General features: G+C 44.4%; 1 protein-coding gene across 1 annotated transcript in view; it reads left to right on the top strand.

Moving 5' to 3' along the window:
* The window catches only part of ANKS1B (ankyrin repeat and sterile alpha motif domain containing 1B), a 591267-nt gene that overhangs the window by 8096 nt on the left and 556131 nt on the right, over nt 1-27040 (top strand). Inside the window, exon 3 of the mRNA XM_029597376.1 lies at nt 21561-21717. Coding sequence (XP_029453236.1) covers nt 21561-21717 — 157 coding nt within the window. The remainder of the gene's footprint in view (nt 1-21560; nt 21718-27040) is intronic.

The following is a 27040-nucleotide window of genomic DNA, read 5'->3' as shown; positions in this document are numbered from 1 at the left end:
TCCACGCCAAAAAAATTCACAATTACATTTACAACCCAAAAGCCCTTTTCTCCTATGTCACTGAACTTACAAAACCAAGCCCCCCTCTCATCCCCGACAAAGAGGCAGGCAGCAAATGTGAAGAAGTGGCTCATTACTTTCATAACAAGATAGCAAACATCCTCCTTAGACTCACTCCAGACCCTCAACCCATCTCACCCTGCCCACGCCCCACAGCTGCCTCCTTCAACTCCATCAACCTCACATCCTCCTTGGAAATAGCCACTATCCTCAAAAAGATCAGACCAGCCACCCACCCACCCCTCTGACACTGACCCCACCAAAGCCCTCCTCACAATACCTGACACCATACTAAACCGCTGGCAGACATTATTAATTGCTCCTTATCAACTGGCATTGTCCCTGACTCCCTCAAACATGCTGCAGTCAAACCCCTCCTAAAAAAACCATCCTTGAACCCAGATGACCCAGCCAATTTCCGCCCCATCTCCAATCTCCCTTTCATCCCAAAAATTATGGAAAGGGTTGTCAACAGTCAATTATCTGACTACTTGGAGGAAAATAATATACTGCACGCTTCCCAATTTGGATTCCGTAAACACCTTAATACAGAAACCCTCCTTCTCTCCCTTACCGATTTCCTTCTCAGAGGCATGGACCAAGGAACCTGCTATCTTCTAGCCCTCTTGGACATATCTGCTGCCTTTGGCACTATAAGTCATAAACAACTCCTCACCCGCCTAGCACATATTGGCATCTCAGGAACAGCATTTCATCGGTTCACATCATATCTCACCAATAGAAAATTCTCAGTTAAAATAGGCACTGCCGAATCTGCCCCCTATGCGCTCTCACAGGGAGTTCCCCAAGGCTCTTCCCTCTCTTCCACCCTCTTTAACATATACCTTACCCCCCTCTGCCAACACCTAGCCGACCTTGGTCTCAAATTCTTCCTGTACGCTGATGTGCAAATCATCATACCCATTCAAGACACCCTGACAAACGCCTTGACCCACTGGAGAGGTTGTCTTGCCTCCATCAATGCCTTTCTATCCAACCTTCACCTAGCACTAAACACTTCAAAAACGAGCTACTCCTCATCTCCAAACAATCATCCCCCAAACCAGCCATTGCAAATGATCCCACCTATGTCACCTTCCTGAAGCAGCCCGATGCACGAAACCTAGGGGTTCACATAGAACAACAACTGAACCTAAAAAAGCACATCAATCAGATCCTCAAAGAAGGTTTCTTCAAACTTAATGTCATGAAGAAACTGAAACCCCTTCTTCATGCCAGTGATTTTCGGACCGTCATTCAAGCTACTCTCTCAACAAAATTGGACTACTGCAATTCCCTCTTCCTTGGCCTCCCCTACTCTACAATAAAACCCCTCCAAATGCTGCAGAATGCAGTAGCAAGAACTATCTCCAATACCCGCAAATACGACCATATCACTCCCCTTCTCATGAACTTGCACTGGCTCCCAATCCCCCCTCGCATCATATATAAAACTCTAACATTGACCCACAAAGCTATACACACACACAATTCAAATTGACTCGTTGAGCCATTCTGCCCTGTACGTTCCAACAAATCCACCAGAGCCTCCAGTAATGGAACACTCTACGTACCCCCACTAAAAAAAAGCACACCTTACTTCCACAAGGGAAAGAGCCCTATCTATTGCTGGACCCACGCTCTGGAACTCCTTGCCCCCCCTATCTTAGACTCGAGACTTGTACCTCTAAATTCAGAGCCAACTTAAAAACCTGGCTTTTCAAAAAAGCCTATCGACAATAACACCCTTCTCACCACCATGCAAACACACCGGACCCATGCAAACCCATTCCGAACCCTTATATATAGTTATTTGTGGTGTTGTTTTTATCTGGTTATACAAATATAATCCCAAAGTTCTTAGGCTCTCATTTGTTTCAGAGTAGCCTGATTCCTATCTACTTTCAACCTACGTTCTTACAGTTCCTATCTCTCCATCCACACCTCCCTGTTTTATGTAATTTCCATTCTTTATGCTTTGTTGTTTCATGTAAACTGATATGATGTCCCCACCAATATTGATATAGAAAAGTTATAAATAAAATAAATAAATACCTCAGTTTCCAGTTAAAATCAATTGGACTGGATCAAATTTTTGTCTGGTCATTGTCATTTGTATAATTTATATTGATTGTATTTGTATTTTATATGCCATATGTAAATTGCTTTAAGATCATGAGAGGTCTTGAATGAGTAGATGTGAATCAGTTATTTACACTTTTGGATAATAGAAGGACTAGGGGGCATTCCATGAAGTTAGAAAGTAGCACATTTGACTAATTGGAGAAAATTCTTTTTCACTCAACTAAGGGAATAGCCACTGCTATTAATTGCATCAGTGGCATGGGATCTTTTTGGTGTTTGGGTAATTGCCAGGTTCTTGTGGCCTGGTTTGACCTCTGTTGGAAACAGATTGCTGGGCTTGATGGACCCTTGGTCTGACCCAGCATGGCAAGTTCTTATGTTCTTAAGTTCTTCTTTCTTTGCTTCGGTGTTTACTGAAGAGGATGTTGGGGATATACCGGTACCTGTTCCGGAGAAGGTTTTCATGGGTAATGATTCAGATGGACTGAACCAAATCATGGTGAACCTGGAAGATGTGATAAGCCTGATTGACAAACTGAAGAGTAGTAAATCACCTGGACCGAATGGTATACACCCAGAGTTCTGAAGGAACTCACAAATGAAATTTTAGACCTATTAGTAAAAATTTGTAACCTATCATTAAAATCATCCATTGTACCTGAAGTCTGGAGGGTGGCCAATATAACCGCAATATTTAAAAAGGACTCCAGGGGCGATCTGGGAAACTATAGACCAGTAAACCTGACTTCAGTGCCAGGAAAAATAGTGGAAAGTGTTCTAAACATCAAAATCACAGAACATATAGAAAGACATGGTTTAATGGAACAAAGTCAGCATGGCTTTACCCAGGGCAAGTCTTGCCTCACAAATCTGCTTCACTTTTTTGAAGGAGTTAATAAACATGTGGATAAAGGTGAACCGGTAGATGCAGTATACTTGGATTTTCAGAAGGCGTTTGACAAAGTTCCTCATGAGAGGCTTCTAGGAAAAGTAAAAAGTCATGGGATAGGTGGCGATGTCCTTTCGTGGATTACAAACTGGCTAAAAGACAGGAAACAGAGAGTAGGATTAAATGGACAATTTTCTCAGTGGAAGGGAGTGGACAGTGGAGTGCCTCAGGGATCTGTATTGGGACCCTTACTTTTCAATATATTTATAAATGATCTGGAAAGAAATACGACGAGTGAAGTAATCAAATTTGCAGATGATACAAAATTATTCAGAGTTGTTAAATCACAAGCAGATTGTGATAAATTGCAGGAAGAGCTTGTGAGACTGGAAAATTGGGCATCCAAATGGCAGATGAAATTTAATGTGGATAAGTGCAAGGTGATGCATATAGGGAAAAATAACCCATGCTATAATTACACAATGTTGGGTTCCATATTAGGTGCTACAACCCAAGAAAGAGATCTAGGCGTCATAGTGGATAACACATTGAAATAGTCGGCTCAGTGTGCTGCGGCAGTCAAAAAAGCAAACAGAATGTTGGGAATTATTAGGAAGGGAATGGTGAATAAAACGGAAAATGTCATAATGCCTCTGTATCGCTCCATGGTGAGACCGCACCTTGAATACTGTGTACAATTCTGGTCACCGCATCTCAAAAAAGATATAACTGCGATGGAGAAGGTACAGAGAAGGGCGACCAAAATGATAAGGGGAATGGAACAACTCCCCTATGAGAAAAGACTAAAGAGGTTAGGACTTTTCAGCTTGGAGAAGAGACGGCTGAGGGGGGCTATGATAGAGGTGTTTAAGATCATGAGAGGTCTAGAACAGGTAAATGTGAATCGGTTATTTACTCTTTCAGATAATAGAAAGACTAGGGGGCACTCCATGAAGTTAGCATGGGGCACATTTAAAACTAATCGGAGAAAGTTCTTTTTTACTCAACGCACAATTAAACTCTGGAATTTGTTGCCAGAGGATGTGGTTAGTGCAGTTAGTATAGCTGTGTTTTAAAAAGGATTGGATACGTTCTTGGAGGAGAAGTCCATTACCTGCTATTAAGTTCACTTAGAGAATAGCCACTGCCATTAGCAATGGTAACATGGAATAGACTTAGTTTTTGGGTACTTGCCAGGTTCTTATGGCCTGGATTGGCCACTGTTGGAAACAGGATGCTGGGCTTGATGGACCCTTGGTCTGATGCAGTATGGCATGTTCTTATGTTCTTAAGCAGTGGATTTCTGCAACTCTGTCTTAATAATGGTTTATGGATTTTTCCTCTGGGAACTTGTCCAAACCGTTTTTAAAAGCAGCTCCACAAATAGCTTTCACCACATTCTCTGGCAATGAATTCTAGAGCTTGATTATGAATTGAGTAAAACAATATTTTCTCTTATTAGTTTTAAATATATAACCCAGTAACTTCATTGTGTGTTCCCTAGTCTTTTACTTTTCAAAACAGTAAACAACTGATTAATATTTACTCCTTTTACTCCACTCATTATTTCATAGACCTCTATCATATCCCCCCTCAGCCGTCTCTTCACCAGGCTGAACAGCCCTAACCTCTTTAGTCTTTCCTCATAGGGGAGCTGTTCCATCCCCTTTATCATCTTGGTCGCCCTTCTCTGTACCTTTTCTAATTCTGCTCTATCTTTCTTGAGATGGGGTGACCAGAACTGCATACAGCTCTCAAGATGAGGTCTCACCATGGAGTGATATAGAGGCATTATGATATTCTCTGTTTTATTCTCCATTCCTTTCATAATTTGTACCCCGGTATAGCACTGTCCCATTGGTTATCCTCCTTCCACCATGTGTCTGAGATGCCAATTAAGTCTATGTCATCATTCACTGCTATACCTTCTAATTCCCCCATCTTACTTCTTAGACTTCTGGCATTAGCATACAAACATTTCAAAGTTTGTTTTTTGTTTGTATTTTCATTCTGCTTTTTAATTGATAGGGATAAGTTAGAATGTTTTAGCTCAGGTGAGTTTTTAGTTACAGGCACTTGGACTCCTTTTCTAATTATTGGAACCTCACTGTCGGGATGCCCTAATTCTAATGCATCATTAGTATCCTTTGAAGATACCTCTCTCCGAACCATGCACTGCTGAGCGACTGTCGGCTTTCCCCTCTGTTCTAGTTTAAAAGCTGCTCTATCTCCTTTTTAAAGGTTAGCGCCAGAAGTCTGGTTCCACCCTGGTTAAGGTGGAGCCCATCCCTTCGGAAGAGACTCCCCCTTCCCCAAAAGGTTCCCCAGTTCCTTACAAAACTGAATCCCTCTTCCTTGCACCATCGTCTCATCCATGCATTGAGACTCCGGAGCTCTGTCTGCCTCTGGTGACCTGCGCGTGGAACAGGGAGCATTTCAGAGAAAGCTACCCTGGAGGTTCTGGATTTAAGCTTTCTACCTAAGAGCCTAAATTTGGCTTCCAGAACCTCCCTCCCACATTTTCCTATGTCGTTGGTGCCCACGTGTACCACGACAGCCGGCTCCTCCCCAGCACTGTCTATAATCCTATCTAGGTGACGCGTGAGGTCCGCCACCTTCGCACCAGGTAGGCAAGTTACCAGGCATCAAACAGTGAAATCAAGAAATATAAATTAGCAGTAATAGTGAAACCATAATAATAAAAAGAATAAATATTTCAAAACAGTTGCCAAATAGAAAATCCTAAAATTAAAAACATATATAATTATTTTAATTTTGCCAAAGACCAATAAAATATTTAACAGCAGACATCAAGTAACTCCCAATAATTAAACCACTAACAATTTAACTCCTCGCTTTATATACTTGGGAGCTTGTAATTTCCAGTCATTCTGAGATTGTTGTGGATTAGTGGAGGTGGGAGGGGGGTGCACAAACTTTCTGCTTCCTCACATACAGTCTCTGACATTCGCATGCTCCCTCACAGTCTCTGACATGTATGCTTTTGCACACACATGCGCCCTTAGGGTCTCCGACACACGCTCACATACTCACTCCTTCATGCATGCTGGCACACATACCCATCTGAAACACACACACACACACACACCTGCTGACACATGCACACGTCCATCGTACGTGCTGATAGCTGAAACACACAAACATACTCTCCCATCACATATACGGACACACTAGTTCCCTTGCACACATTGATGCACACTCACATACTCACTCCTTCATGCATGCTGACACACATACCCATCTGAAACACACACACACCCGCTGACACATGCACACGTCCATCGTACATGCTGATAGCTGAAACACACAAACATACTCTCCCATCACATATACGGACAGACTAGTTCCCTTGCACACATTGATGCGCACACACACACTCACATACTCACTCCTTCATGCATGCTGACACACATACCCATCTGAAACACACACACACACACACACACCCGCTGACACATGCACATGTCCAGTGGCCCCATGGCCTTTCCTGCTGCTGCCGCAGACCCACCGCCCCCGGGTGTGCCGCCCTGTGCAAATGCACAGTATGCACACTCGGTCGAGCCGGGCCTGTGTATAAGGTTTGTACAACGCAGCTAGAGAGACTGCAATGTACTAATCAACTCCTCTTGTTCCTTTTAAAATCTTCCCATATTTCTTCGCAATGGCTTTTCCTTCTTAATGCCACCCCATAGAGGTGTAAGGCAAACTGGGTGGCCACCATTATTAGAAGGGATGTTATTGATTTTCTTTAAATTGATCCTGGCTGTTTTTACTCTGATGTGTTTGTGAAGTGTAGAACAGGCTGTTTGTTGATTCATAAATAAAGATTTACGATGGCTTCCAGTTTCATTAAGAACACAATTTAAAACTGTGTGCGCAGCATTCAAGCCCTACGGTGGGTTTCCCCCTCAGATCTTGCTTCTTTCACAGTTCCTCATCAGCCTGCTCGTCAGCTTGGTTCCTCTCAGCCAGAATTATTAGTTTTACCTTCTCCAAAACAAATCAGACTAGAGAGAATAAGAGAAATAGGTTTCTCATACTTAGCACCCAGTCTCTGCAACGCACCTCAGAAAGGATTATCTTACGTTTAGAAAAAGCCTTGAAAACTTTCCTTTTCTTGAAGGCCTAGAATTAAATTTCACGAGAATAGCGCCCGCGATTTAAAAAAAAAAAAAAAAAAGCTGGTGTGGTTAGGGTAATTTTCCAGATACCATATTATATGCAATGTGCATTAAATCTATTGCACCTGTGATATTTTCACATTGCAAACTGTGATGTGGGTGTGTGTGTGGGTGTGGTGTGGAGAGAGTCTTTATAAGGCTCTCATATAAGAAAACTATTTATACCACTGTATCGGGGCAACTAGTGACTCGGGGTGAGGTTTTGGTGGTGGCCTAGGTTTTGGGGCACTTTTGCATGCACAGTCAGAGGTACGAATTGCACAGTTATGATCAGTGAAGATTTGATGTGATATGGAGTGATGAAAGGTACACAAAATGAGATTTATACTCTCGATCTGGCTTCATAGCAGTTAGACAGAGAGTGCATCACGCTAGGTCGAGAGTACAATGTGCAAATCTCATCTTTCTGTACCTGTCATCACTCCAAATCACATCACAGCTTCACTGATGTGTACTGTGCTGTTTGTACCTCTGACTGTGCATGTAAAACTGCCCCAAAACCTCAGCCCGAGTTACTGGTAATCCCTCCTGCAGTGGTATAAAAAGTTGCCTAATATGTAGGCGTTTTCTCTCTCTCCCCTCCCTTCTCCCGTTTCCTTGCCCAAAACAGGATTTGGGATATTTATCCTATTTCAGGCATAATGTACAGCCTTATGCCAGTTATTTCTGGCATTAAACCCCGCAATAGCGTGCGTTACGCTATCACACACAATGTTAAGCACCCTTCATTTTCATAAACTCTTCCCATTTGACTACATGTTTAAATTTGCATACACGTCTTGCGATGCGTTATTTATTGCAGGCGTTAGGGCCCTAAGACGCGATTTGATGAATGACCCCCCCTTAGCTAGAAATTGTAGACTTTAGCTGTTTTCTTAATAATGGAATGATCTCTGTAATCATTGAAATGTTTCTTATAACATCCTTCTAGGTTTGCTTTTTAAATTTCATTTTTTAGTCGCTGGCTAATTTCTGAATACAGCTGTTCAGTTCTTTGAATGAGATGTTTTGATTTATTTCAGTGTCTGACTTCTTAGTTTCTGCATTTTAAATGTTTTGGTCCTTGTAGCCTCCTGGTAATGTCTTTTTACTAAGTAATTTTTATCACATAAGTTTTTATGTTATGATATTTTAATATTATTGTTATGATACAATTTTAGGTTTTTATTTTTATCTTTAATTGTATGTTCATTTCTGTTTTTATTTTGTTCTTTGTAACCTTTTTGCACTTTGTTTTTTTGTACATCACATTGTTTTATTTTGTAAGAATTGAAGAAATCAAACAAATAAATAAATAAAAGTAGTAGTAATTTTATTCTAGATCCCCTGCACAGCCTGCTAGAGAGACCTGGCTATGTGAGCACCTGCATTTCCAATAGGACTTCTAGTTCTTACTGTGCTTGTATTCTGTGACGGGAACCAAGGCTCTTCACACACCTGCAAGCAAGGGCAGTTCTATAATGAGGCAGGGTGAGGTGGCTGCTTCGGATGGCAGAATTTTGAGGCGGCAGAAAACGCCTCTCTCAGAACACTGCTGTGGCATCCGCCTCACCCCAGGAGATGAGACAGCAGCATGGAAGCAGCAGCAGGATGAGATGAGACAGCAGCATGGAAGCGGCAGCCCCAGGAGATGAGACAGCAGCATGGAAGCGGCAGCCCCAGGAGATGAGACAGCAGCATGGAAGCAGCAGCAGGATGAGATGAGACAGCAGCATGGAAGCGGCAGCCCCAGGAGATGAGACAGCAGCATGGAAGCGGCAGCCCCAGGAGATGAGACAGCAGCATGGAAGCGGCAGCAGGATGAGATGAGACAGCAGCATGGAAGCGGCAGCCCCAGGAGATGAGACGGCAGCATGGAAGCGGCAGCCCCAGGAGATGAGACGGCAGCAAGGAAGGAGCAGCAGCAGGATGAGATGAGACAGCAGCATGGAAGCGGCAGCCCCAGGAGATGAGACAGCAGCATGGAAGCGGCAGCCCCAGGAGATGAGACAGCAGCAAGGAAGCAGCAGCAGGATGAGATGAGACAGCAGCATGGAAGCAGCAGCCCCAGGAGATGAGACATGATAAGAAGAGACCGCAGGAAGAAGGCAGGACTATGGGCAGAGCATAGAGGAGGGCATAAGAAGGAAGGTGCAGCACAAAACTGGCAGACAGTAGACCATCCACATTAGCAAACTGGTGTAGGAACTTTGTAGACAGTATGGGCCCAGCAGTCGTCTTCCATCTAGCCAGCACAGGAACTCTGTAGTGAGGACGGGCCCAGCAGTCGTCTTCCATCCAGCCAGCACAGGAACTCTGTAGTGAGGACGGGCCCAGCAGTCGTCTTCCATCTAGCCAGCACAGGAACTCTGTAGTGAGGACGGCCCAGCAGTCGTCTTCCATCTAGCCAGCACAGGAACTCTGTAGTGAGGACGGGCCCAGCAGTCGTCTTCCATCTAGCCAGCACAGGAACTCTGTAGTGAGGACGGGCCCAGCAGTCGTCTTCCATCTAGCCAGCACAGGAACTCTGTAGTGAGGACGGGCCCAGCAGTCGTCTTCCAGCCAGCCAGCACAGGAACTCTGTAGTGAGGACGGGCCCAGCAGTCGTCTTCCAGCCAGCCAGCACAGGAACTCTGTAGTGAGGACGGGCCCAGCAGTCGTCTTCCAGCCAGCCAGCACAGGAACTCTGTAGTGAGGACGGGCCCAGCAGTCGTCTTCCATCTAGCCAGCACAGGAACTCTGTAGTGAGGACGGGCCCAGCAGTCGTCTTCCATCCAGCCAGCACAGGAACTCTGTAGTGAGGACGGGCCCAGCAGTCGTCTTCCATCCAGCCAGCACAGGAACTCTGTAGTGAGGACGGGCCCAGCAGTCGTCTTCCATCCAGCCAGCACAGGAACTCTGTAGTGAGGACGGGCCCAGCAGTCGTCTTCCAGCCAGCCAGCACAGGAACTCTGTAGTGAGGACGGGCCCAGCAGTCGTCTTCCATCCAGCCAGCACAGGAACTCTGTAGTGAGGACGGGCCCAGCAGTCGTCTTCCAGCCAGCCAGCACAGGAACTCTGTAGTGAGGACGGGCCCAGCAGTCGTCTTCCATCCAGCCAGCACAGGAACTCTGTAGTGAGGACGGGCCCAGCAGTCGTCTTCCATCCAGCCAGCACAGGAACTCTGTAGTGAGGACGGGCCCAGCAGTCGTCTTCCAGCCAGCCAGCACAGGAACTCTGTAGTGAGGACGGGCCCAGCAGTCGTCTTCCATCCAGCCAGCACAGGAACTCTGTAGTGAGGACGGGCCCAGCAGTCGTCTTCCAGCCAGCCAGCACAGGAACTCTGTAGTGAGGACGGGCCCCAGCAGTCGTCTTCCATCCAGCCAGCACAGGAACTCTGTAGTGAGGACGGGCCCAGCAGTCGTCTTCCATCTAGCCAGCACAGGAACTCTGTAGTGAGGACGGGCCCAGCAGTCGTCTTCCAGCCAGCCAGCACAGGAACTCTGTAGTGAGGACGGGCCCAGCAGTCGTCTTCCATCCAGCCAGCACAGGAACTCTGTAGTGAGGACGGGCCCAGCAGTCGTCTTCCATCCAGCCAGCACAGGAACTCTGTAGTGAGGACGGGCCCAGCAGTCGTCTTCCATCCAGCCAGCACAGGAACTCTGTAGTGAGGACGGGCCCAGCAGTCGTCTTCCATCCAGCCAGCACAGGATCTCTGTAGTGAGGACGGGCCCAGCAGTCGTCTTCCATCCAGCCAGCACAGGAACTCTGTAGTGAGGACGGGCCCAGCAGTCGTCTTCCATCCAGCCAGCACAGGAACTCTGTACAGAGGTAAAGCCTGGCTTGGCTGGAATTTGCATCTATCTTTGAGTGCAATTGTTATGGTTGGTTGGCACTAGTCAGCTTCATGGGCCTTTTCCTCCCCAGGGCGTTTTGCTGCATCCTGAGAGTCAGAGACTGCTTCTCAAAGTGGACTCCTGCCAGGAGAGTGATGGCATGGGTGCAGGCTGTGGCAAATGCTGAATTAGTTGTAGGATGGCTGTTGTGAAATTATTGATCGAGGTTGTGATGGTGGTTAAGCTGCTCTGGGTAAGGGCTATGGGTGACCCGAGCCCTCACGTGGACAATCTCTGCCTGTATGTGGTGACGTTGCAGCCCATGTCTCTTCTCAATGTGATGTACTGTGGCCCTCACTATTGGATCCACTGCTGGGGCTGGCGGTCACTGAGGTGCTCTCTGTGGCTCCAGTGCTGGCATCGCCAGGCTCATGGGATGAGCTGCCTTGTACCTCCCACTGGTCACGTGGCTTGCTGAAGGTAGGTGGCAATTGGGCTGGCTCCTCCCATGGCAGGGCAATTCCCTCCATAAAGCCAAAGATCATGGGGTAGGGGCGACCCAAGGGGTTGAAGTAGCTGTTGTGGCTGCCGCTCCTCCTCTTCCTCTTTCCACTGCATCCCTGCATCCATTTGAAAAGGGGCCGCTGAGACCTGGGGCTGAGCTGCTGGTCCCTGGGGCTTACAGCCGGTGACCGGGGGTTTCCTGGGCAAGAGCTGTGCAAACAAAGAAGAAGATAAGAAGTGCAGGCGTCATGTTTTGCATCATTGAATGTGAGCCTCCTATGCAAAACTATGTGGACATCTGTAGCAGACTTGACATTTCCAGCTGAGGTGACTTTCCAGCCCTGGCTCACGTCGTCTCCATTCCCCAAGGACATCCAGTCCCAGCTGTTTAGTGAGCCCAGTCCTCCACTGGTGTCCGAATGACTGGGCACATGCGTCAGTGTCTCTGCCACCCGCTCTCCGCTCCACGTGATGCTTCTCAGTCCAGACATCGCCTGCACTAGAGTCCAGCATATTTGGCCATCGGCAGCCCTGGGAGTCTTCGCTGCCCGGTTATAATTCTCTGGGATCTGGCGAGGAGCAGCTCATTCTCCTCCATGTTTAAACGCAGCTGACATCCTGCCGGAGGATTGGGTTGCCAGTTCCACTTCTGGAGAGGCGTCACTATACTCACGCTCTCTCTCTCTCGCTTCCACTCCCCACTCCCCCCCCGCACCTGCTGTGAGAGCTCCACTACCCCCCGCCCTCTTTGTGTAGCCCTACCCTGCCTCCTCCTGTCCCTTCCCTCCTCCTATCTCTACTCCTACTGTCCTTACTTGTACTCCTCCCATTACTCCCGCTCTCTTCCTGCCTCTTCCTTCTCTCCATGCCTTTCACACGCCATCCTCTCCTGCTACTCACCACTCCTCTCTACACCACTCTTCTCATCCACTATTCTTCCACCACTCCTCTCCTCCTCACAAAGGGGCAAACAGATAAACAGAGAAAAACTTACACATACAGATAAACACAAGAGACAAAGGGAAAGGGAAAAAGGACAACTCAGGTAATCACAGCAAAAACAACTTACCAGCATCTCCTCTCTCCAACTCCTGACACACTCTGAAAGAGGCAGCTGCAGAAAGCTGCTTTATAGAAACAAAATGACGCGCGGCATGATACTTACATACACAGGGCGGTTTTTCACTAATTTCCCCACCATGCCCACATTTTTATTGTGGGATGCTAGCGCGCCATATTTCTGCTATATTTATCGTGATTTGATAAATCCAAGCTTAAGTTAGCTACACCCAATTCAGTCTTTGTACTGGAAGAGCCCCAACAGCATTAGTAGATTTTTAATCTGTAAAGCGATTAAGAAATGATAAGTAAATAAGAAATGCGTTCTTATTGGATCTCTGTGTGGCGTCCGACACCATAGGTTCTGTTAGGCTGTTTATCAGATTTGGGAGTTGGTGGTACCAGGCCTTGTGCAGGGAAGAACCTGCTGAGTATCCCATGCATGGACCCAGGAATCCAGTTTGTTGCCCGTGCTCTCCAACATTTATATTCAGCCTTTGGAAAAGAGAATTGAAAACCTGAAGGGAATGGCTGAAAGGCAGAACGTAAATGAAATAAAAAAGTAAAATGCGATGTATGAATGCGCTGAGCACCTGCAGCTTCATGTAGCAGTGGATCAGAGGACGGAGGATGCAATCGTGTAAAAGTGGCTGAAGTAGGGATCAGCAGTAAAACCCTTAAAAAATGTGAGAACATGAAAGCTGACCCTTGCCCTGCAGTCAGGCTTATGCGTTTTAAGAGTCCTTCTGTGTCAAAGGCTGCTCTGGAATATCCAAGCTCGTTTTATTTCTAAAAACACTGAATTTGGCCTGTGTAATACTCGCACTGATATATCACGTTCAGGTGATTGCAATGCAATGCTCTTTACCTGTGAAGGACAGATGGACGTTGCAACCAGTGCATAAGGCAGAAGCCCAGGGTATTATTGTTCCTACCTTATTCCAGTTTTAATGAAACTACATTAGTTTTCTCTAAGGTATTCTGCAGTTAAATGTTTTATTACTTGCTTTTAAAGTTCTGTATGATCTACAGCAGGGATGTTTGGGGACCCCTGATCTACAGGATAAGAGAAGCTGCGAGGACACTGAGATCAGCGGAAGAATTGCTCTTCTGCACTCCGCCATTCTCTGTCATGCTCGTGGTTGAGTTTATGGACTCCCGTCTGAAGCAGGCACAGGTTACTTGGCTTTCAGAGGATCTGTGAAGACTTGGCTCTTTCTTCAGATACTTTCTCTGATTCTGGATTTGATTTTTAGTTTTATAATCTATTGTTTTTTTTCGTTTGTTTTTAACTTCACACACTGTCCTTCATTACAAATTTAGGAGGCATTAATCAAATCTTTGCCTGCATAAAAGTAGGGTTTATTGCCCCCTCCTTCATAAATAGGGCTGAAAGTGACCAATCTGGTTGCAGATGGAGCTGAGGGTGGGATTAGGAAAGGGCACGCAGGGAATTCATTATGAAAAGTACCTGCGGCTAAGCGTCTGACCTGAATCCTGAAAGGCAGACTCTGCAAACACGCGCACGTTCAGCATTGCCCTCATACGCTTTCATTGCGCTTATACGAGTTGTCTGATTGTATTTTACTCTGTTCTCAGCACACTCATGCTGATAGTTATGTTATTCTGTTACAGGGATGAGATGAAACAGGAAAGCTCAACAACATTTCTTAATTTGTTTCATTTTGTTGTTGAAATAAAACCATATATATATTGTATTTCTTTCATTAAAGAAAGACTAGCCATCCTTGGCCCTGTCCCTTCCTCCTCAACACTGAAAATATTCTGCACCTCCAAATCTGAAAATAAAACCTCTCCTATTCTTCGTGCCATTTTACTCCATCTGTGCAGGAACCGAATTTCAACACGGGTACTGGCTGCCCCAGGAGAGACCGAGGATCACTCCTGCCCTGTGAAGACCCACAGACGGGTATAGAGTGAGATTGCTGGTGCGGATGGCTTCAAACACAGGGGGAGGGGCAATGCTTTTTTATTTTGGCGCTGTGTGTGTGTGTGTGTGTGTGTTTTAGTGCACACGATTGTAAAATATCATGCACTATAAGGAAACAAAACAAAAAACTTCATTTAAAAAACCCGAAACAAAACACCTCCCCAAACAAAATGAAAATTTCCTGCATGCATATTCCTATTATCCTATTATATTCCATTATTTCTGATAGGATGACTGTAAAGTTATTGTTTTAGATGTTGATGTTTCTGGTACGACTATTATGTTGTTTTAGATGTTGTTTCTTGTATGTCGACTATGATGTTGTTATTTTAGATGCTGATGTTTCTGGTAAGATGACTGTAAAGTTATTGTTTTAGATGTTGATGTTTCTGGTACGACTATTATGTTGTTTTAGATGTTGTTTCTTGTATGCCGACTATGATGTTGTTGTTTTAGATGCTGATGTTTCTGGTAGGATGACTCTTATGTTATTGTTTTAGATGATGTTTCTGTTATGGCAACTGTTTCGTTATTGTTTTAGATATTGATGTTTCTGTCACTATGACTGTTACGTTATTGTTTTAGACGTCGATGTTTCCGGTAGGATGAATGTAGATGCTGATGGTTTTTTATGTTTTAGCCAGAAATTTGATGTTTTCTAAATTTGTAAGTTGGATTGTTTGTTATTGCTGCTGTTAGTATCTGGTTCATTTTCTTATATTGATTTTACATATTGTTATGTAATACTGCTTGTGCCCCAAGGAGCGATATTGCTGTTCTCTGTCATGTTATCTTGTATCCATGAAGATTATTCTTTCTTATCCATCAGTTTTCTGCCAGCTTTATTGGAACTGAGCTGGGATCTGGTCCCATGAGCCTTTGTTTACAACTAGCCAGGGATTATTCCCACTATTTAATATCCCCTCCCAACTTATGTTTAGTCTGGTCATTGCAGGGTTGGTTGTGGGCCAGGGGGCGGGTACCAGGGCATCTTCTAGAATTCTGCAGTCAGAGACCCTGAATCTGATCTCTAGGTGTCACCCTGAGATCCTGCCCATGACTTCCTCACTACCTGGCGCTATGAATGCTAACTCCAGAGCATCTCCAGCCGTGACTGAGCTGGGGACTGGAAAAACCCAAGCTGGGAATCAAACCAGAGCCCACCTGCATGGTAGCGCACAGCACCCTGCAAAGGGTCATTTCTGGCTCGTTTCACTGGTGTAGCATCCCTTGTCACAATTTCTAAACGGAATAGTACAAGGAGCATGAATCGGATCCTGTGATGCTGAATGTCTTTGCCATGCAGGCACCTCGAGGCTCCTGGCACAGTTTATCCCACTTTCTTCTTTTAAGTTTGTGTTTGAAGCCTGCTCCTTACTGGTTTTCATTTCAGATGAGGTGGAGGAGCAGGGAATATTTAATTTTTTTTTATTTATGCATTTTACGATTACAAAAGAAATACCATTACCGATATTTTAAACTCTGAATTAGTAATACATTTTTACAAATCAGTTACATATTTATCTGTATTGACAAAGGAAATTGTAAGAGGCAATCCTCAAGAAGTAAAGAAGAACATAAGGGGTTAAAGGTCATCATTGGGTACCCACTAAACAACTGGAAAAATAAGATTAGCACCTGGGTTATATTTTTATTTTTTACTTTGCCTCTGTTTCCAAGACTAAAGAGTCCTGGGCAAGTGAATCCAGAAACTTAATTCTTAGTTTTATATCTGCACCTACACAGGAAGTTCATAAGAACATAAGAACAAGCCATACTGGGTCAGACCAAGGGTCCATCAAGCCCAGCATCCTGTTTCCAACAGAGGCCAAACCAGGCCACAAGAACCTGGCAATTACCCAAACACTAAGTCTATTCCATGTAACCATTGCTAATGGCAGTGGCTATTCTCTAAGTGAACTTAATAGCAGGTAATGGACTTCAAAATAACCCCCCCCCCTTTTCAGTTTCAGATTTTAGAGCTGGGAATGCCCTGCTCCTCAGTTGTGTTAATCTGGAAAAGTCAGGGGCCCCCTGACCTTTTTCTCATCTTTTCCTCATGTAGAGGGGAAGCACCACGTCTCTATCAGACGCAAAGGCAAATGTTATCTGCAATGTTGCCCTGAAACATAGAAACATAGAAATGACGGCAGAAGAAGACCAAACGGCCCATCCAGTCTGCCCAGCAAGCTTCACATTTTTTTCTCATACTTATCTGTTTCTCTTAGCTCTTTGGTTCTATTTCTCTTCCACCCCCACCATGAATGTAGAGAGCAGTGATGGAGCTGCAACCAAGTGAAATATCAAGCTTGATTAGTTAGGGGTAGTAGGGGTAGTAACCGCCGCAATAAGCAAGCTACACCCATGTTTATTTGTTTTACCCAGACTGTGTTATTCAGCCCTTATTGGTTGTTTTTCTTCTCCCCTGCCGTTGAAGCAGGGAGCTATGCTGGATATGCGTGTAGTATCAGTTTTTCTTCTCCCCTGCCGTTGAAGCAGAGAGCTATGCTGGATATGCGTGAAGTATCAGTTTTTCTTCTCCCCTGCGGTTGAAGCAGGATATGCATTGAAAGTGAAGTATCAGGCTTATTTGGTTTGGGGTAGTAACCGCCGTAACAAGCCAGCTACTCCCCGCTTTGTGAGTGCGAATCCTTTTTCTTCTCCCCTGCCGTTGAAGCAGAGAGCTATGCTGGATATGCGTGAAGTATCAGTTTTTCTTCTCCCCTGCCGTTGAAGCAGAGAGCTATGCTGGATATGCGTGAAGTATCAGTTTTTCTTCTCCCCTGCCGTTGAAGCAGAGAGCTATGCTGGATATGCGTGAAGTATCAGTTTTTCTTCTCCCCTGCCGTTGAAGCAGAGAGCTATGCTGGATATGCGTGAAGTATCAGTTTTTCTTCTCCCCTACCGTTGAAGCAGAGAGCTATGCTGGATATGCATTGAAAGTGAAGTATCAGGCTTATTTGGTTTGGGGTAGTAACCGCCGTAACAAGCCAGCTACTCCCCACTTTGTGAGTGCGAATCCTTTTTTCCACATTTCCTCTTGCTGTTGTAGCTTAGAGTGATGTTGGAGTCACAGTAACCATGTGTATGTTTATTGAATAAGGGTATTATCTCCAGGCAGTAGCCGTCATTCTGGCGAGCCACCCACTCTTTATTGACGGCCTCTTGATTTTATGGATCCACAGTGTTTATCCCACGCCCCTTTGAAGTCCTTCACAGTTCTGGTCTTCACCACTTCCTTCGGAAGGGCATTCCAGGCATCCACCACCCTCTCCGTGAAGAAATACTTCCTGACATTGGTTCTGAATCTTCCTCCCTGGAGCTTCAAATCGTGACCCCTGGTTCTGCTGATTTTTTTCCTATGGAAAAGGTTTGTCGTTGTCATTGGATCATTAAAACCTTTCAAGTATCTGAAAGTCTGTATCATATCACCTCTGCTCCTCCTTTCCTCCAGGGTGTACATATTTAGATTCTTCAATCTCTCCTCATAAGTCATTTGATAAAGACCTTCCACCTTTTTGGTCACCCTTCTCTGGACCGCCTCCATCTTGTCTCTGTCTCTTCGGAGATACGGTCTCCAGAACTGAACACAATACTCCAGGTGAGGTCTCACCAAGGACCTGTACAAGGGGATAATCACTTCCCTTTTCTTACTCGATATTCCTCTCTCTATGCAGCCCAGCATTCTTCTGGCTTTTGCTATCGCCTTGTCGCATTGTTTCGCAGACTTCATATCATTAGACACTATCACCCCAAGGTCTCTGTCCTGCTCCATGCACATCAGCCTCCCCCCCCCTCATCGAATACAGTTCATTCGGATTTCCACTCCCCATATGCATGACTTTGCACTTCTTGGCATTGAATCTCAGCTGCCATATCTTCGACCACTCTTCCAGTTTCCTTAAATCCCGTCTCATTCTCTCCACTCCTTCCGGCATGTCCACTCTGTTGCAGATCTTAGTGTCGTCCGCAAAAAGACAAATCTTACCTTCTATCCCTTTCGCAATGTCGCTCACAGAGATATTGAACAGGACCGATCCCAACACCGATCCTTGCGGTACACCACTTAACACCGCTCTCTCTTCAGAGAGAGTTCCATTTACCATCACACATTGTCTTCTGTCCGTCAACCAGTTTGCAATCCAGGCCACCACCTCGGCACTCACTCCTAAGCTTCTCATTTTATTCACCAGTCTCCTGTGCGGGACAGTGTCAAAAGCTTTGCTGAAATCCAAGTAGATGACATCGAGTGCTCTTCCTCGATCCAATTCCTTGGTTACCCAGTCAAAAAAGTCAATCAGATTTGTCTGACAGGATCTTCCAATGGTGAATCCATGCTGCCTCTGGTCCAGCAATTCTCCCGACTGTAGATAGTGAACTATTCTCTCTTTCAACAGTGACTCCATTACTTTTCCCACCACTGAAGTGAGGCTAACCGGTCTGTAGTTACCAGCCTCTTCTCTGTTCCCACTCTTGTGAAGCGGGACCACCACCGCTCTCCTCCAATCATTCGGCACCACTCCCGTTTCTAGGGATCTATTGAATAGGTCACACAGTGGACCTGCCAGCACATCTCTGAGCTCCCTCAGTATTCTGGGATGAACTTCATCAGGCCCCATGGCTTTGTCCACTTTCAGTTTCACCAGCTCTTCCCATACATTTTCTACTGTAAATGGAGTTACATCTACTCCATTCCCCTCCAGTTTCTTGTTAACTAGTGTCGGTCCTTCTCCAGGGTCCTCTTTAGTGAACACAGAACTGAAGTATTCATTTAATATTTCTGCCATTTCTTCGTCTCTCTCCACGCATTGATCCTTTCCACCTTTCAATTTCACTATACCATTTTGAACTTTTCTCTTTTCACTGATATATCTGAAAAATGTTTTGTTACCACTCTTTACCTCTTTGGCAATCCTCTCTTCCGCTTGACTTTTTGCCATCTTGATTAATTTCTTCGTCTCCCTCAGTTCTACCAGATATTCTTCTTTGTGTTCCTCCTTTTGGGATCTTTTATATTTCTTGAATGCTGTTCTTTTAGCCTTTATTTTGTCAGCCACCTCCTTTGAGAACCAGATAGGTTTCATTTTTCTTTTGCTTTTCTTTACTTTCTAACATATAGATTAGTTGCCTTGGTGATTGCTCCTTTTAGATTGGTCCACTGTTGATCCACATCTCTCTCGTTTTCCCAGCCTTTTAGTTCTTCCTCCAGGTACTTCCCCATTTCATCAAAGTCTGTGTTTTTGAACATCAAAACTTGGGTTTTTGTGCTTCTTTTCCGTGTCCTTTTTGTGATATTAAACCATACCGTTTGATGATCACTGGTGCTGAGGTGGGCACCCACCTGGACGTCTGAGACATTATCTCCATTAGTGAGCACTAAGTCCTGGTTGCAATTACAGTTTCTGCAAAGCTTCTATAACTGCAGCCACGTTTCATTGTGGCTGCTCTGGTTTATCAGCTAAAGGTACTTTGCTCCCTTTAGTTGAGATTTTGGAGGCATCTGCAGAGCATGACTAAGAGATTCTTTAAACCTGTCCCATGGTGAAATGACATCACGTCTGGGAGGTTCAGAACTCTTACGTGTAAATTAATTTTATTAGATTTGGAAAAATATAAGAGATTCTTTAAACCTGTCCCATGGTGAAATGACATCACGTCTGGGAGGTTCAGAACTCTTACCTGTAAATAGTTCAGTGTCATAGAGCATCTCAGTTTTGGTAACAACTTTCCATCTTATTCAGTCTTTCTTCCATCAGATGCTTTTCTCCTTCTGACTTTGTAATCGCAGTCTCGGTGTTGATAAAGCGCTGGTTTGATTCTTCTCTTACTTTAGTTAATTTAGCAATTGCTAACTCCAGTGTTTTTGTAGCCGACCAGATGGCGTCCATTGTGACCTCTGCAGAGGAACATCAGTGAGAACGCTGGATTCTCCTTGACTCCTTCTCCCATCCCTTCTTTAGGGGAAATAATTTGCAGGAAATCAGGAGGAATTGATAGAGGTGGAGGAGGAGGAGTGCTCGGGTTCACCGGCAGGGATCTGAGGTTGTGAAGGCTCGGACAGGGAGAGCAGGGAAGATTTAATCACGTGGACCCGATGTAGCGCTCATCTCTGCTCAGGACTTTTATTTCTACCTCTCCCAGTGGCGTAGCACGGCCACCACAGGACTGTATTCACTATTATGGAGATTCTCACTTCTCGACTCTTTGCCCTTCACACAGCCGTGTTGATAGGTTTTTCACACTTATTATTTTTGTTACTTTCACAAAAAACGTTTGTCAGCTTAGTCGTGAGGCTGATGCTTGCCTAATATGGCACCCTAGGTGCATGGGGTAAATGACTTCTTCCTGTTTGTTTTACATTTCTAGTACAAATCGTGAACATGTATTTATTTATTAAAAATACTTTGATTCCGCATATTATGAAGTACATTGCTAAGCCGATTACACATTTCAGACAATAAACATAAAATGGTAATTAAAATAAAATCTCAACAATATAATGCAACAAACCATAAAAATCAATAGCATAGCAAAAATACGAAAAAGCTCCCTGAAATAATAAAGCCTTCAGCTGTTTTTGGAAGAGTTCATCAAAGAGAGTCTGGCATGTGGACATTTGGACAGGGTGATTGGTAGCTCTTCGTATTTATTTTTGTTTCCTGGGATCCCTAGTTGTGTGAAGGGAAAGCTGGAAGTCAGCTGGTATCTATGGCAATGCAATAAGAAGTAATTCTGGGCCATCAGGTCTATTCATGGGTTATCTGGGCTTGCTGGCAGCGTCAGAGGATCAGCACTAAAGTTGCCCTATTCTTCCTTTCTCTGTTCCTTTAATGCGGTGTGATGCACTTGAGATGATTTCTTTTCTAGCTCTGCTGCTGTATATTTATTCCTCCTGGAGCTCTGAGGGTAACTTGTGCACTATAAGTCAAAGTAAAATGAATTATTTTGTTCTTACTTGAGATAAAAGTGCCAACAGTGTGGGAAATTATTTTTTTTTTATCTTTTATCTGTGTCAGGAACGTAGTTCTGAAGCTGCTGCAGTACGAAGCATCTGCAAATGTGGCTGACCACAAGGGCTGCTTCCCTCTACACCTGGCAGCATGGAGAGGCGACGCGGACATCGTGAAGATCCTCATCTACCAGGGGCCATCCCACTCCAGAGTGAATGAGCAGGTCAGCAGCTTACAGTGCAAGTGAGTGAGCGCCGAAAGCCTCTGCACCAGCAGCTTTCCTCTTACTGCACCGAGGCCTAGCCAGCCATTGTCTCAAAATAAAGTTGAACACCTGACTTAGCCAAATCTGGGCCTTCTAATCGAGGTTACTTTTACAGCCATACTTTGATGCTTACATTTTCAGCTTTAAATTCAACGAAGTTTAGTCACTTGCTGGTCAGTTTAAAAAAAAAAAAAAAGGCTAAGTACCTAAGTTAAGCTGACTTTCAGCTGAAAATCATCCAAAACGTAAGCAGTTAAAAGTTCACCACCTAGAGTTTATTTATGAATTTATTTAGCATTTTCACTCACCAGATCATCTAAAAAATGCTTCTGGCAAGGTGCAATTAAAAAAAAAATACCCCAGAATTAGGCCACTCGGCCTTTGAGTACCTTTATGTAGACAGAGTAAAGCTGTCATGGGAGTCCCGTGCGCACCCGCACGCAGAAAGCTGCTGGGAAAAGTCTGCCGGAAGTGGCCACAGACTTTAGCCCTGGGGTTTGTGAAGTTACTGCCTGCTCTGAGGTACATTGTGTGTCTGTGTGTGTGTCTGTGTGTGTGTCTGTGTGTGTGTCTGTGTGTGTCTGTGTGTGTCTGGGGGTGTGTCTGTGTGTGTCTGTGTGTGTGTCTGTGTGTGTCTGTGTGTGTCTGGGGGTGTGTCTGTGTGTGTGTCTGGGGGTGTGTGTGTCTGGGGTGTGTGTGTCTGTGTGTGTGTGTCTGGGGGTGTGTGTGTGTCTGGGGTGTGTGTGTGTGTGTGCCTGGGGGTGTGTGGAAAAGCATACCATGCTATTTACTGCCTACCCGCTATGGCCTAATTTGCATATGACATACTTCATTTACATCCTTCAGTGCACTAACTTCTTTTCATAGCTCTTTAACATAAATGTTTAGATGAAGTCTGACACTTTGTTGCTGACACAAAACAAGTAGAAAACTAATTGTGTCAGCAAATGTGTGAAATGTGCCACAGGACTATAAGGAACAAAGCTGGTCCATGCTGACATGTTTTTAAGTGAGGCACAAAAACCCTGGAACCTCAGACTATGAATCTTCTCCGTGGACAAGCAGGCATGAATTAGCCGTAACGCTTGGGTGCCATCATCCAATGGTGCTGACAGGACTTTACTGAGCATGTGTGTGAGATCCCATGCATGGACGCTGCCTCGTGAGCCACGGTCTTATATGTTTTCAATTTTGGGCCTTGTTTTTGGCCTGAGTTGTTTTGTACATCTCTTACTTTTGCTGTTCCTTCGACAGCTTGCTGGGCCTATCCCAAGACACCCTTAAAGGAGCTGTGTATATGTCAGTTGGACCAAACAAGATGGATGCTACTGAATTGTATGGGACAAAGAACTGTTATTGATCAGTAAACAGGACATTGTCTGAAAGGAGCTGACATAGCCAAGGCCTTGACAAATGATGTATTCCTCTAAGCAACACATTCTTTGTCTACCATCTTATCTACCATCACAAGAATTGCTGCTAACGAAAAATCAGCTTCTGAAACCTAACCAATGAAATACCAAGGGATTATGGTGCATCCAGTCAATTCTGATCTTTGGGAAGGGGTCTTAGGCATTCATGGTGCCAAGTTCTGTCTGCCAGACTGGCATAGTCCTGGAGGCCCCTGCTGGTCTACATGTGTGGGAATAAATAATACAAGAGTCCAAAGAACTGCTGTAAGAAAAAATCCTTGATGCCTTTAAGAATTGCAGTGAGAAAGCTTTTTGTTTGAATGTTCACATGACCTCTCAGCCGCCTTCGACACAGTAAACCACAAGATACTGTTAGAACGACTTTCTCAAATTGGATTAACAGGCACCACATTACAATGGTTCTCCTCTTATCTCTCTAACCGAACCTACCAGGTAATAATCAACAACAACCCATCAAAAATGATCAACCTCAACAATGGCGTCCCCCAAGGATCTGCACTATCGACCACCCTTTTCAACATATACCTTCTTCCCCTATGCCAACTTCTCCAAAAAAACAAAATTACACATTTCCTATATGCTGATGACATACAACTTTTGATCCCCATAAAAAAATCAATTGAAGACACCTACAGAGAAACATCAGATCTACTAATCTCTATCAAGCAACTCCTAAACTCCATAAAACTCATTATCAACTTTGACAAAACTGAAATTATATTGATGGACAAAAAACAGAACCCAGCTTCACCACCCCTGATAATTCCTGACAAACACATGACAACTATAATCCCTACATCCCACTCCAGGAACCTCGGAGTCATCATAGACAAAGATTTGTCTTTTAAGAACCACATATCAAACAAAACCAAAGAAGGTTACCACAGACTCCTAACCCTAAGACATTTAAAACCATTTCTCAACACTGATGATTTCAGAACAGTACTTCAAATACTTATCTTCTCCACATTCGACTATTGTAACTCCCTTCTAATAGGTATACCCTTCTCATCCCTCAAACCACTACAAATACTTCAAAACTCTGCCGCTAGAGTCCTAACTGGAACAAAAAGAAATGACCATATTACGCCCATCTTATCATCTCTACACAGGCTCCCTATCACTGCACGAATCGCTTACAAATCCATGTCTATCATCCATAAAGTCATTAACAATGATCATCAAGGACTTAATACCCTTAACATAACTCTACAGAACTCCTCAAGAAACCTACGTTCCAGCAATTCAAACCTCTTATCAATCCCCACTGTCAAAGATGCTCACCTAACAACAACAAGAGAGAGAGCCTTTTCCATTGTCTCCCCTAATCTTTGGAACAATCTACCTGAAGACCTAAGATCTCAACACAATATAAAAACCTTCAAAAAAGACCTAAAAACTTTACTGTTTCGTAAATTCTTCTTGGATCCACAATCATCTACACAGACCAACTCTCAAATAAACTCATAACCTTAATTCTCAACATTACTAACCTCCCTACACATTCAACCTTATATCTGCAGAGACTTACTTGGTTATGTTTATCATTATTGTTACTACAACATGTTTGTTGATATCTAATAACCTCTTTGTTAAAATTTATTCCTTTGTAAACCGTTATGATGGCTTTCCGAATAACGGTATATAAAACTCTTCAAATAAATAAATAAAATAAATTATATAGAAACGCTGGGCTAGCTTTTTTACTCATTGCATACTATAAAAAACTTGCATTCTTAACTGATCCTTTTAATCGTGAATTATCCCAAATGAAGATGTGCTCCATAACAACCTTTAAAGGCAACTTATCTTCCTCAGGCATGAAAGAAGTTCTCTTGTTAATCTTTGATGCAAATACCCAGAAGCCTCCAGCCCTCCCTCCTGCAGGGCGCCGTGTTTTGCTTTAGCTATAGGGATGAGATCGAAGGTGAGTTTTACTAGAAGCAATGCCTTCATTTATGAAAAGTTAATATCATTGCCATATGGGTATTTATACACCTAAAATCATTTATATTTTTTAATCTTAAATGAAATCAGAATATGAAGACAACCAGAATGTTAAAGAACTTCAAAAACTTCAAAGTCTTTAAAGTACCTCAAGATTTTTTAAGAACGCCAACACAGTTTCTCTGCGGCATGTCTGGGAAGCCATAGATCAGCCTCTAAGGAATGTCTGTAACTTGTGGCGAACCATTTGCAAAGTTTCTGCTGTCCTGGGACTGATAAGAGACTCCATGGACACGGTGGATCTGTTGCCAGCCTAGGCTGTGGGGGTGCAGACCTTGGGCCTGTGTCAGACCTGTGAGCTCCGTCCTGGACAGTTGTACGTAAGACCTGGGATAGTAGATCCTGGGTATTTATCTCTAAAGTGCATGCTTGAGAAATGTGACTTGGAACTGATTTTGCCATTGGTGACTTGGGCACTTCTGAATCCAGACTGATTCATAGGTAAGAACATAAGAAATTGCCATGCTGGGTCAGACCAAGGGTCCATCAAGCCCAGCATCCTGTTTCCAACAGTGGCCAAACCAGGATATAAGTATCTTGCAAGTACATAAACATTAAATAGATCTCATGCTACTAAGGCAAGCAATAGCAATATCTATTCAGTAAGGGGTCGATTTTCAGAGAAGCATGTGTGCGTCTATGTGCGTTCAGTTTGCGGCGTGCGCACATGGACGCACCAATTTTCTAACCTGCAGGGGCAGATGTTATAAAATCTGATGGCCTCGCATACATGTACGCTGGATTTTAAAATCCGTGCGGACGGCGTGCTCTGGGGGGGGGGGGGTGTGTGTCGAATTTTCCCTTGATACGTGCGGTGAAGCAATCGGGCCTCCCCCCAGTTCCCTAACCCCCTGTCTAACCTTACTTCCCCTTCCCCTCTCCACCCTGACCCCTAACACCTACCTAGCTACCCAAGTTTTTTTCATTTTTCTATTTACTGCTCCTCCGGAGCAGAAGCACTTTAGGTGCGGCACTCGCATCCTGGGACAGCGTACAATGCCCCCCTGGAGAAACCCGCACTTGTGCACATAGTGGATTTTAAGTGGAGGCCCAGCCACGCACACGGCCTTTGAAAATTTGGGCAAAAGTCCACTTGAGTAAAAGAAGTTTATGGACTTTCCCTCCAGGAACCTATCCAGACCTTTTTTAAACCCAGCTACACTAACTGCCCTAACCACATCCTCTGGCAACAAATTCCAGAGTTTAATTGTGCGTTGAGTAAAAAAGAACTTTCTCCGATTAGTTTTAAATGTGCTACTTGCTAACTTCATGGAGTGTCCCCTAGTCTTTCTATTATCTGAAAGAGTAAATAACAGAGTCACATCTACTCTCATGATTTTAAACACCTCTATCATATCCCCCCTCAGCTGTCTCTTCTCCAAGCTGAAAAGTCCTAACCTCTTCAGCCTTTCCTCATAGGGGAGCTGTTCCATTCCCCTTATCATTTTGGTTGCCCTTCTCTGTACCTTCTCCATCACAATTATATCTTTTTTGAGATGCGGTGACCAGAATTGTACAAAGTATTCAAGGTGCGGTCTCACCATGGAGTGATACAGAGGCATTATGACATTTTCCGTTTTATTCACCATTCCCTTTCTAATAATTCCCAACATTGTGTTTGCTTTTTTGACTGCCGCAGCACACTGCACCGACGATTTCAATGTGTTATCCACTATGATGCCTAGATCTCTTTCTTGGGTGGTAGCACCTAATATGGAACCTAACATCTTGTAACTATAACAAGGGTTATTTTTCCCTATATTCATCACCTTGCACTTATCCACATTAAATTTCATCTGCCATTTGGATGCCCAATCTCCCAGTCTTGCAAGGTCCTCCTG

Source organism: Rhinatrema bivittatum, chromosome 4 (assembly GCF_901001135.1).
Source record: "Rhinatrema bivittatum chromosome 4, aRhiBiv1.1, whole genome shotgun sequence".
NCBI classification, from domain to species: Eukaryota; Metazoa; Chordata; class Amphibia; order Gymnophiona; family Rhinatrematidae; genus Rhinatrema; species Rhinatrema bivittatum.
This window is presented reverse-complemented; position numbering and strand designations above follow the sequence as displayed.